General features: G+C 37.2%; 1 protein-coding gene across 6 annotated transcripts in view; it reads right to left on the reverse strand.

Moving 5' to 3' along the window:
• Positions 1-13,330, reverse strand: part of trh (PAS domain-containing protein trachealess) — a 258,744-nt gene that overhangs the window by 48,377 nt on the left and 197,037 nt on the right. For all 6 annotated transcript variants that reach the window (XM_089728622.1, XM_089728621.1, XM_089728623.1 and 3 more), the window contains one exon: positions 10,696-10,934. In XM_089728622.1, the coding sequence (XP_089584748.1) occupies positions 10,696-10,934 (239 nt within the window). The remainder of the gene's footprint in view (positions 1-10,695; positions 10,935-13,330) is intronic.

Raw genomic sequence — 13,330 nt, forward strand, 5'->3', positions numbered from 1 at the left:
TATTTATTGTATGTATGTATTTTCTTTAATAATGCGTTGTTATGTATCTTTATCTGTATCTGTATCTGTATCTTTATCTGTCCAGAATTTCGGGTAATTAAACGGTTGTCTGGAAAAGATCGCTTTTAGCGATAAGACCGCCTATTGTACAAACGTATCTGCTTGTTGACTGTTTTCTAAAATTAATTGTGTTTTGGTGTGCAATAAAGTATGTTCTCTCTCCCTCTCTCTCTCACACGCTTATTTTTTAAATATATCTATAATTCGTTACGTTAATATAAATGTTTTAATAAATAAATATTTACTAACAATCACGCCACGTTAACTGGTCCCGTAAGCTAAGCTCGTAAAGAGCTTGTGTTACAGGATAACGAAAAAATTTTTTTATTTTTATTATACACATACATATATTTAATATACATCCATAACCCTGGAAAAGACATTTTATATTTATCATACAAATATCTTCCCTTGGCGGGGTTCGAACCCGCGACCCCCTTGTGTAGTGACCATGTCACTTACCACTACACCAGACGTCCGTTTGTGTTGTTAATGTATTTGTTATATGATTTACAATTTTCTGCCAGCATTGATTTGACCTTTTTAAGTAATCAACGGAATATAAATAAGTGTACAATTTAAAATGGAGCTAAATTATCATTCTACGACACCATTCCCACTTGGTTGATTTCGTATATCAGCACATAATGTGAAACCGCTAAAGCTATACAATTTTTCTCCGCTAGTAAGACATTCATCAATAAGGTCGAAACTTCCTTCGATCCCTTAAAAATAATAGAAGCAGTTGATTGCCATCCCCCGGGGCCCTTGACCGGAACTCTTCCAAACTAATGAAGAATTACTGCCCTTTGTGGAAGACACTACAGTAAATGTGGACGATCTAAATACATGACGAATGTACTATTGGTTTATAAGTTTATTGAGCGTCTGCTTCACAAGAAAACAATTAAACGTCTCAGGTTTAAAAGGTAATAAGAAGGGAAAGAAAATTATGACATGTTAAATAGTCAATTAAATATTCTTATCTATTGTATGATCATTCTTGCAATGAATGTGATATTTTTGAATTACCTAATAATGGTCTACTAACGAAAAACTTATTGGTTTATTTTTTTCACGCTACACAAATGCGTAGATTCCGAAAGCACCAGCAAATCACAACAATGTCCAGGAATAATGAATTGTAACCGGGCAATTACACGGGCGGACAACCCTTCAATCGCGGCGGGGGCCCGTCGGACCCCGATCGATACGAAATAAAAATAGCTACAAAATCCCGGAAAACGAACGAATTCAGTGCACGTACTGTCAATACAGAACGTCGAATGATTGTGATGCGCCGTCTGCTCCTAGGGAAAAACGACTTTTTTTTTTTTTTCGAACTATTGATTGTAATTAAATGTTGTTGTGAAATATTTTTTCGTAGTTTTTATCGGGTTCTTTTATTCAGTTATGAATCGTTTTTTTTTTCATGTTTACCGGAACAGACAATACAATGTAGATGCCACTAGCAACCTTCAGAGAAGATCGAAGTATCAATGACTTTTGTATCGAGAGTGTTTGATGATTCGAACCAGATCGTATGAATGCTTGGAAGGCAAAAATTAACAGGAAGATAATATAGGCCAGTGCGAGTTTAAAACCTGCCCATCTGCGTCTAGTAATTGTATATTCATTTCATCAACTTTTATTTAAATTAGCAGTCTTTAAAATATCTTTAAATAAAATAATCTGATTATTTGTAAAATTCGAACTCAACCCAATTCGTGTTCAACCGTACATATTTACTGAAATTTTTTTAACTAAACAATTTCTAATGTACTAGACATTCATAACTTAGTACTAATAGTTATATTATTTTTAAGTATTCTCGAAATCGAAGAGCGAATTTACTTTTGTAAAATCTTAAAATATAAATGCAATATTCATATCAATCAATAATATGTAAAGGTAATTTTTTGGACACATCATCAGACCGGACTTTCGTTTTATATATAAAAGCTTATTCAACCCGCAAAATTATAATTTGCGTAACTACTGGTAGTAGGACCTCTTGTGAGTCCTATGTGGGTAGATACCACCACCCCGCCTATTTCTCCCGTGAAGCAGCATTGCGCTTCGGTTTAAAGGGTGGGGCAGCCGTTGTAACTATACTGAGACCTTAAAACTTATATCTCAAGGTGGGCGGCGCACTTACGTAAATGTCTATGGGCTCCGGTAACCACTTAACACCAGTTTGGCTGTGAGCTCGCCCACCCAATAAAGCAATAAAAAGAAAACTCACTTCGCCAATCTCCACGTATTATTCAATATATTTCCCACAGCAGCAGGCTTAGACGACAAAACGAAAAGTATATGAAAATATTTTCATCACGTACCGTCTGATATCTTTATTAACATACAAATAGCAAGAAAGAAAGCGTCGGCAGTATTTAATGGTTGCCAAGGCGGGCGGTTCATTATAGGCCGGATTAGCAGAAGGGTTAGCTGATCGAGTCGAACGCATTCCGCTGTGAAGTAAATTCCTTTGATGGATTGCTGTAGTGAAACTTGAACGCATTGGATACCTATTACTGATAATTCTGTGTGAGAGGATAATAATTCTAAGAATAATAATAAATTTTTTAAGCGTCTTCTTTTTGCGGTAAATTCTAATTATTCTAAACATTGGAAAAATATTTCTCCACCAAACACCAAACAAAATTTGTATTTCATAATTTAACCAAGCACATGGGTGTACGTATCCAAATAATAAATTCATCATCATCATCATCATCAACAGCCCACAGTCGTCCACAGCTGGACATAGGCCTCTCCCAATCCACACCACTGAGCCCGGTCTGCGGCTCTCCCCATCCACTTCTATTAAAATAAATTAAATTTTACTTAAAATATTAACATCGGTCATGACATATTTAATAAAATGGACAGATTAAAGAAAATGAAAAGTGAAAAGACAAAACACTATATTCTATGGTATATTCGCTAGTTTTTTTTTAAGAAAAAATTTCAAAACAAAAGAAGAAATCGCACTAAAAACACATGTCCAATAATCGTGCCGGGCCGCGTCGCCACCCGGACGAAAATTTTCCCTTTATTTATTGTTATTTTTCTATTTCGTCGGCAGATGTGCGCCGCTATGATTTACGGAGAAGCCGGGTATTAAGGAGCGTGAATTATAACTCCGAAAACTGGTCAAGGAATTTTCGTTTATCGGATAGTTTATTTGAGGGATCGTCTTTATGTGATATCTATTTGAATAGAATTAGGTTTCGTTCGATATAGATCTTATATTCTAGATTATTTCGTATACAACATAATTTTGGTGACAACCGAAATGGCTCATTTACAACAATTTCTATTGCGAGCTTTATTAGCAAATCTTCTCTTTTCCAAAAGCGTAACTGGCGTTTTTTCGATTTACACATGATAAAGTAACTATTTGAAAAATCACACGTCTAGTCGGTTCGAGATATCGCGCCCTATTGCCATAAATCAACTGTGCTGCCGCCACGCGGCAATATGGGGAACGAAACATGTGTTTACCCAAAAGTTAATTTGTCGAATTTATCTGCCGTGTCTCTCGTATTGAGAAATATTGCTTCCATTTGAATTATGTTGCGCGTTTTGATATGTTCAAACGTAAGATAAAGTACTTTATATTTATATCGTTTTTTTTATTGTGCATTTTTACTAAAATATGATGCAAAACAATTGAGAAGGACTTCATGTACTGACATGAAGGACTTCATTTACTGGTGGTAGGACCTCTTGTGAGTTCGCGCGGGTAGGTACCACCGCCCTGCCTATTTCTGCCGTGAAGCAGTAATGCGTTTCGGTCTGAATGGTAGGGCTGCCGTTGTAACTATACTGAGATCTTAGAACTTATATCTCAAGGTGGGTCGCGCATTTACGTTATAGATGTCTATGGGCTCCAGTAACCACTTAACACCAGGTGGGGTGTGAGCTCGTCCACCCATCTAAGCAATAAATAAAAAATAAACATGTTTCCGGGTGGGTAGGCACGTTGTCATATTGATGAACTTCGGTTATAACTACATATTATTAACATAACATTATTATTTCTTGTATATTTTTTGAGTTTTTTTTCAATTGTGATTTATGCTTCATGCTGTGTGGTATAATAAAGATTAGATGCATATTTAGCGTTCTATCAAACAAAACGAGATAGTATAATATATTCCCGAATATCAAGAAGAAACATAAAATCGTCGTACCCAATCAACTCTCTTAGGTCAATGACTTCTAGGATTTCCAACATCGTTTTTCATTCCAACTAATATTTTTTCTTTTTCAAATCTTCGGCTCTGTGTACTCCCATCACATATGTTCACATTTTAAAGCATATTAAAACGAATACAGTACACCACAATTGCGAATAATACAATTATTTACATGGCGTTTTAATTGAATCACTCCTGAGGTTGACAATGGACAGTGCAGCGGATGGACGTCGATAATTTTGTTAACAAAGGCATTTATTGAATGTTAAATACACTATTGAAACATGCTATTTAATGCATTGACCTTTTGTGGTATGTTTGTTTACAATTTAAACGGGATTAAACTGCTCAAACCTATTTTAAGTGAAGTTTTTATTTTTTTATTGCTAATATGGGTGGACGAGCTCACACCTCACCTGGTGTTAAGTAGTTACTGGAGCCCATAGACATCTACAACGTAAATGCGCCACCCATCTTGAGATATAAGTTCTAAGGTCTCAGTATTGTTACAACGGCTGCCCCACCCTTCAAACCGAAACGCATTATTGCTTCACGGCGGAAATAGGCGAGATGGTGCTACCTACCCGTGCGAACTCACAAGAGGTCCTACCACCAGTAAACCATCTCAAGGTGAGTGGCGCATTTACGTCGTAGATGTCTAAGGGCTCCAGTAACCACGTAACACCAGGTGGGCTGTGAGCACGTCCATCCATCTACGCAACAAAAATTTTTTTTTTTAACAAAAATTAATCATTACTTCCTCAAGATGTTTAATTGTATTTTAATTTAATTTCCTAAATATCTCATTAAATAAATATTAATTAATATATACGCGTCACATACACGCATTGTTACGTTAAGGGCAGGTTTCCCGAACAACCAAACTGAAATACCGTTGATTAAACCATTTGTTAACCACAAGACGAACCAATTAAACGGGCCGGTCGAAGCCGTCAAACGAACCCCAGTACAAATTTGAATAACCGAACCGAGTCACGTTCCTCAAATAATCAGTACTAACAAGCGGTATATCGCTTGCACTGATTGTTAATTGATTAGATTAAAAATTTTACTGTACAACCGTCCTCGCATTGTTGCTTGGGGGCTGCCGTCGAATAATTAAATATTTTAGCGGTGTGGCTTACAATTTCGGTGTTGACAGATGAATTTGTTCGTAACCTTATTACGTGATAAGTTTTTTTTTTTACGGCTCCCAGACGAAGTTTAAACAAACGCTAATCAAAGTTTTGTTTGACCGCGTTGATGGGGGAACCTGTTTTGTTATATCTGCTCTAGTATTTATAGAAACAAAGGATGGTTGTTATTGCATTTAAGGCTTTGTACAAATAAATCATAAAAGAAAGTCAACATGTCATTTACTTCATTTATTATTGAGTGATATATAATAAATTATGACAACACAAGTGACGACAGTCAAATCTCCAGTTGGACTGCGGCGTTAAGTTTTAGAGCCATTAGCCATAAAATCGTAGCATCTAGTGAAAAGCAATTTATAAACACATATCTGTTAATTTAGTATGATAAACGATATGATATACTCCAGATTTTAAAATACCACAATCTTTCTCGAACATCAGTGTTTTAAAGCTAAAAACACATCAATTAATATATTTTAGTGGTTTAGGCGATGATATCTTAAACAGTAAGATTTGAACATCCAATCTGTTAGTTCTTTCCCATTATATGTCTAGAATATTATACTCAACATATAATTCTATCAAACTCTCTATTCTTAACTCTGATCGGCTAACGTGTAGTCCAGCGGAAATATATCACTTATTGGGGTACTCTTTTTATCGACAAATCTCTGGGCTCCAATAGCCGCTACAATAACATCAAATAACAAAGCCTAACCTTTGCTAATAGCAAAATAGAATTTTCTTCACAACCGATCTATTATTTAATCTAATTTAACTTTTGCTTAAGCAATATGTTCTGCTATTTTAATTAGTGTTGATGTAAACACGAAAATATGGACTAAGTAGTCCACATAGTGCCACATGCCTTTAGTATTTGCAAGTCGTAGATATAATTACGATTAACTTTAACTAAAACTGTTAATCATTCGAAACGTCGAGAATAATATGGCGACAATAGAAAACCCTTTAAGCTTAAAGTTAATTTTAATAATAACTATGTCCTAGTGTGTGTATTGCATTCTATGTCCCTGTCAATGTTCTGTTATCTCAAACGCTTTTGCTGTGATGCAGTAAGGTTTGAAAATCGAGTTAAAGTGACAGCCGCATACGTACAGATTCGGCGCGCGGTCGCATTAAGGATATTAGGGGCCGAAAATTGTATTATTCGTATAGGGCGTTTTATTGGTACACTTGTTACGAGCTTAAGGGTAGTGTGTGGGTTAAAAAAGCCACATTGAAGTCTGTTTCTGCGAGATTATAGTTGACGAATGTCGAAAAATATATTAAGCCAAGGTTTGGTATTCATATAGATAATGACACTTTTAGAATTAACTATCCGTACTCGCCCGCTTCGCTGGGCATTTAGAATTAGCATTATTAATAAGTGTCATTATTATTAGGGAGTCCAACACTCATATAAATATTAGCCTATCCATTAAGTACATGTATTTTCTATATGGATACCAAGTTTCAACTCAATCGGATGCACTTTAGATTTATATATTATTAGTACAGATATTTCATTGTTGAGTTAATAACCTATTTTCTACTTTCTTGTGAATTTGGTTTAGGATTGGAAAGTTTTAGACAATTTAAATCGGATACCTACTACCCTTGATTAAGCACATTCAATACGTTAGAACCCTTGAGTTTAGTCATCTATGCCGCTAACCAGCTAGGTCTCTGAAGTGAAAACAAGCGAAGAGCTCTGAACCAAACGAAAGCGTAGGTTACGAACAGCCCATTAAAACTTAGTTGCTAATTTAGACGACGGGAAAGATTAAAACAATTCTTTTCTTTATTGCCCTTGTAGGCAGACGAGCATGGTGAGTGCTCACCATCGCCCATGGACTTCAGCAATGCCAGGGGCAGAGCCAAGCCGCTGCCTACCGCTTAATAGTCTCCACAAGCCTCTTTTGCAGAAGGACATGTCATAGCGCTCGGGAAACACCGTGGAGGGGAGCTTATATTCGTGCCTTATTAAAAATACATTCCAGATATTTGAGATTCATTTTACAAAATTGAATGTCTTATAATTGACAGCAAGCCTAAGTGAAAGGTGCGAGAAACTTCTAAATTCGTAACGTTTTTTTTAAAAAAAACACAAGCCAATCTTATGATGCTATTGAGTTATTGATTGATAAAATTCGTAAATTACATTGTCTTAACCCCAGCCCACTGAGTTTCTCGCTGGATGTTCCCAGTGAGTTATGATACCGCTTCGGCGGTAGATTCTGTAAAGCACTGCTCTTCCTACGTGTAGTCCGAACGGTAAACCGTCGACGTCACCCAAAGCACGTCATTACGGATCCTCTTGATCCCCTAACGGTGCTTTTAGGCTCCACAAGCACCGGTCACCGTCCGACGAGCGAATTAGCCCATGGACACAGCCCACTGAGTTTCGTCGGATCTTCTTAGTGGGTCGCGCTTCCGATCCGGTGGTAGATTCTGCGAAGCACTACTCTTGCTAGGATCAGTGTTAGCAACTCTCCGGTTTGAGCCCCGTGAGCTCACCTACAAACGTTAGGGTGAAGCTGAAATAGCCTCTCAAAGCTATCAGCATAGGTAGGGAAAAAAAACGAAGCCAGTGTTAGCACATTATCTCAGGTTAGGTTATAAATAAAAAGGGAAAGAAAAGAAAAAAAACAATCAAGTTTCCTAAACGCAAATCTCCTCCGTGCTTATGCCGACACATGTGCAATGTTGACTTCGAACAACGAACGCTTATTCACTCGTAGGTAATATTTGTATGTATGCGGTGAATCAGTGTCCCCGAGGTACGTTCATGTGCGCACTTCGCTTGTCAATATTCGTGATTTACCCTATGTTTGTGGGTAAAAAAGCGGTTTAAAGCAGCGTGCGTTGCAAGCGAATTTCCCGATATTTTGGCAACGACGTGTTTTCGGTATTGGCAATGTATGTGCGGTGAGTAAGGTTGGTGTGTCATCGTTCGAATTCTTTGAAGTTTTTATTGCAATTTGCCCAATGTTTTTTTTTTTTTAAACCATCAATCCGAATTGGTGGATACTGTAACCTTGAAAATATAACGCCTATTTAGTGTGGAGATGGATTCTCATGGAGCAAACGCGTATATGTAGATACAAAATTCAATTAGGTATTACAAAAAACAGGGTACATTTAATAGTTTAAGATGATACTAATTGGTCCAAGTCATGTGTGACGTTTCAAGGAAGTACTTTAATAAAGTACATCGGCACCTTATTATAAATAAACATCTTTAGACTCATTTCAAATACCTTTATTCTTTATTACTGGTGGTAGGACCTCTTGTAAGTCCGCGCGGGTGGGTACCACCACTCTGCCTATTTCTGCCGTAAAGCAGTAATGCGTTTCGGTTTGAAGGGTGGGGCAGCCGTTGTAACTACACTTGAGACCTTAGAACTTATTCTCAAGGTGGGTGGCGCATTTACGTTGTGGATGTCTATGGGCTCCAGTAACCACTTAACACCGGGTGGGCTGTGAGCTCGTCCACCCACATTATTCAAGAAAATTCTAAAATATTTAAAACTTAGACGTATCTAAGATCTAAGAATGTATTATCAAAATCTATATTTAAGCTGGTTACTGGCAAATCTATACTAAATACACAAAAAATCTTTTCTAAAATGTTCAAATGTTACGTTTCTATTTATTATTATTTTTGAAGTTTCCGAAACTTGTTTTGCCGTCAGTACTAGGGCGACAGTAATAACATTACGACCGACAATGACTTGACGAAGGCAAATCTGATTTGTGGACCCTCCAGCGTTATTTTAAACCAACTCTATAATTTTGCATAGTTTTAAGGAAAGGGGACGCGTTGTGCTACGTTTACTCAAAGGGAAATTCAATGAAGTCAATTTAGCGTCATAAACGTATTATACTTTGTTATCAAAAAAAAAATACAGTGCTAAATTTGAAAATGTCCAATTAGGTAATAGTGTATTGTGTCTTACATAACATAGCCTTGCCTGATTTCCCGATAATTAATACAGGGATTTTAAGTAAGAATAGAAAGGGACAAAATAAACATACAAAGATTTTTGCAGCTAAAATAATAATAAAAAAGAAACGAACTATCGAACGAATGTTATTGAATTATGTATCTACTAATTCATATATCGCTCAGAGTATCTGAGACTATAGCTAGATGATGGCGACAATTTTTGTTCATCAGAACTTACGGCCCCTTTCAAGCCACTGCAACCGGTTCCTCATTACCTTCTAGTAGTCACTTTATTTCCTTTAATTATTTATTTATTGCTTACATGGATGAATGAGCTCACGGCCTACCTGATATAAGTGATTACCGGAGCCCATAGACATCTACAACGTAAATGCCGCCACCCACCTTGATATATGAGTTCTAAGATCTCAGTATAGTTACAGCGGCTGTCCCACCCTTCAAACCGAAACGCATTACTGTCTCACGGCAGAAATAGGCAGGGTGGTGGTATCTACCCGTGCGGACTTTTCACACGGACAAGCGGACAAGAAGTCCTACCACCAGTAATTATGAAAATTATAATTTTGCCGGTTTGATTTTTATTATACGATGCTATTCCTTCACCGTGGAAGTCAATCGTGAACATTCGTTAAGTACGTATTTCATTAGAAAAATTGGTACCCGCCTGCGGGATTCGAACACCGATGCATCGCCAGATACGAATGCGCCGAATGTCTTATCCATTAGGCCACGACGACTTCGCCAATTGCTAATTTTGTCAGACTAAGGCCTTCTTTCGGGCCAGGACCGAACCACCTATGAAGTTGCCGCACATAAAGAGATGCGCGGGATATGTGAAATGCCGGTGGCTGAAGATTACAGAGCCAGACCAAGGCCTGCCATTCTCGAACTAAATCAAACTATCACACGTGCGAATATTGGATTGATCTCATTACGACAACGGTGTAAACAAGAAATGAAATTATTTGTTTCTGTTTTCCGCCATATTAGTAATAAAACTTGGCAAGCATAAGTTGCCACAATGTTTGTCTATAATGCAAAGGATCCTGCAGTTATAGGAATAAATTGGGGTTATTCCAATATGTGATTTTGATATAATTAGAGAGTGCGAAATTGTAATTAAAGATCAGTTCCTTCACATTAAAATATATTTGGGCTGAGTGGCCTCAAGATTTTCTTGGATAGCCAACAAAATCGATCGTCATTTATTCAAGTAAATCGACTAATCGGGGCGAGCTTAATGTAGTGAGCTTACGTTTAACGGTTTATAGAAATGCCAGTTGGTGCTTTTTTAAGTGCGTACCTTTCAAAGCTTTACTGGAAGGAGGTGGATCCCGGCTCCACGGCGGGTCCCCGTGTCCGGAGAAGTCCCTTAACTTGAGGTAGCTTATTGTCAGCCTTATGATAGACGCTTTGTCCAGTTGACTGGTGATGGCCGCCGGTAGTGGCAGCATCTTGGCCAGCTCATAGAACTCGTAGTTTTCCTTTCCTCTCCTCGAGCGGGCTGCGTCACGACTCTTCTCTTTTCGGAGCTCGAGGATACTGTAAAAGAAGATGGAAGTTAGTTTGATATGAAGATACCTAAACGCATTGTATCGGGTGAAAGGAGATGCTTTGGTGTGAATAACAAAAAAAAAACGGTGTTTTTATTCGGGACTAAATCTCTACATTTTTTTTTCTTTTCAGAAGCGGAATAGCATTTAAACAATGAGCTGATTGTAATTTGAACACACACTACATTTTATTAGTGAAATCGATGATGAAGTAGAGAAGACCCACTGAATTTATGTATTAAATTTGGATCGAATTCTTACAATGTACACCATCGCCTCATACGGCCACAACTATGAAGTATCGAACGTAAAATTGACAAAATGATTATCAATAATGCCTCCGATCACACAGCGCAAGTCACATTTAGCAATATATTGAAGTTACAACGAACTTCGCTTCTTTTCCTCGTTAAGGAATCTTTCTGTATAGAACTTCGGATTTTACATAAGTACAATCAAAAATTTACAAAATAACGGGTAGGTGTACACGAGTCTGGCCACACCCACGTGCCGCGGGCGGGGTTAATGACACGCCGAACTCATCATTTACATTTAAAAATGTGCTTTTCTCTTATTCTGTTTTTTATCTTACGAATGTTTTATTACTTATTTTTTTTAAACTTGATGTTCCTTTGTTTTATTTCTTGTGATGTTGACGAATCGTGTTACGGCCTTAAAAATAATAATGTATTCATTTTTGACTACCTACAAAAATATTTCATTACGAGATCGATTTTAGATAATTTTTAAGCTAACAAAGTACTATTATAATTCAATGTTTACATGTCAATTGTCAATATACAAAATGAGAATTATAGAACAATCAGTGAGTAGCGTGGTCAAAGTTACGGAATACCTAATCATGCGTCTATACGATGGCTAATTTACAAAAGAATTGTACTTTCGTGGTAAGAACTCTCCATATCAAGTTAACTATTAATCAGAAAGTATTTGAAAGGCGAAAACCGCATTAATACACGAACAAAAGAACAAAGGAAAAACAATCCAATCATATAAACGTCAACATTAGTGTCAAAGCGTCAATTTTAGAAGGGAGTCGAACATTGCCCCCTCTGTAGTTCTTTTTTTTTATTGCCTTTGTAGGCAGACGAGCATAGAGGAGATGTATGGAAATGGTAGTGCAAGGTAGAGGGGGAAGAGGTCGACCGAAGAAGACATGGATGGAGTGTGTGAATGACGATATGAGAGAGAGAGGAGTGAGTGTTGAGATGACGGCTGATAGAAGAGAATGGAAGAGAAAAATTAGCTGTGCCGACCCCACCTAGTGGGATAAGGTGGAGAAAAAGAAAAAATAGGCAGACGAGCATAAGGCCCAGCTGGTGGTAAGTGGTCACCGTCGCTCATGGACGTCAGCAATGCCAGGGGCAGAGCCAAGCCGCTGCCTACCATAAGTAAGAGTAAGTTCTCTGCACTTTTACCAAGTCACAAGAAAAATGGTTATGATTTATAACATGACAATCCACATCATAAATATATTATAACTAGCTTTTGCCCGCGACATCCTCCGCGTGGAATAGTTCACAAATAATTCTTTATTTTAGAACAAATTTGGTTAGCATAAAAAACATTATAGTGAGCCAACCTTAACATATAGACATATGCTGTCGCGGACTTTTTTTGAGATCTTTTAAAGGGGAACAATTCTTTCATACATTATTTTAGCGAAACTTTAACCGTTTCTGCAGCGCACGCAGCGGAAGCTCTCAAAAGGGGATAAAACCCCAATTTTGAAAAATTCTTTATTGGTGCTCCACTTGTATTAGTCTTAACGTGATGTGGTATGGCCTATAGCATTCCTTGATAAATGAGATATCTAACACTCAAAGGATTTTTCAAATCAGACCAGTAGTTCCTGAGATTAGCGCGTTCAAACAAACAAGCTCTTCTGCTTTTAGTATAGATTATATTATAGTAACCCATATTTCTCTACCGAGTTAGCATTGTACTCATCTGAGTAGATTAATCTATCGTAGACATCAACAACGTGTCGTCGAAACATCAACTGTATTAAAATAATAAAAACTTTTACGGTTTAATCTCGTATTGTTTATGACGCTTGTAATTATCCACGGTTTAACATAAATTAATTTAAATTAGATTACATTACAAAACTTAAATTAAATACACTGTAGAAATAGAAAAATAGACGATTGTTAGCTAAATGTTCAACTTTCGACAAATAACACCTTAGTCGTTCGTGACCACGAAAACTGTAAAGTATTTAAAATTTTGCAAATATAATCATCATTCTCCTGCCCTTCTCCCAGTCACGTGGGGTAGGCGCATCATGTTTTCTCCTTCCATACTTCTCTATCATATACCATTTCTTCGCTCACTCCCCTCTTACACATATCGTCTATAACG

The sequence above is a fragment of the Bombyx mandarina genome, chromosome 07, assembly GCF_030267445.1.
Source record: "Bombyx mandarina strain Sakado chromosome 07, ASM3026744v2".
Classification (NCBI taxonomy): domain Eukaryota; kingdom Metazoa; phylum Arthropoda; class Insecta; order Lepidoptera; family Bombycidae; genus Bombyx; species Bombyx mandarina.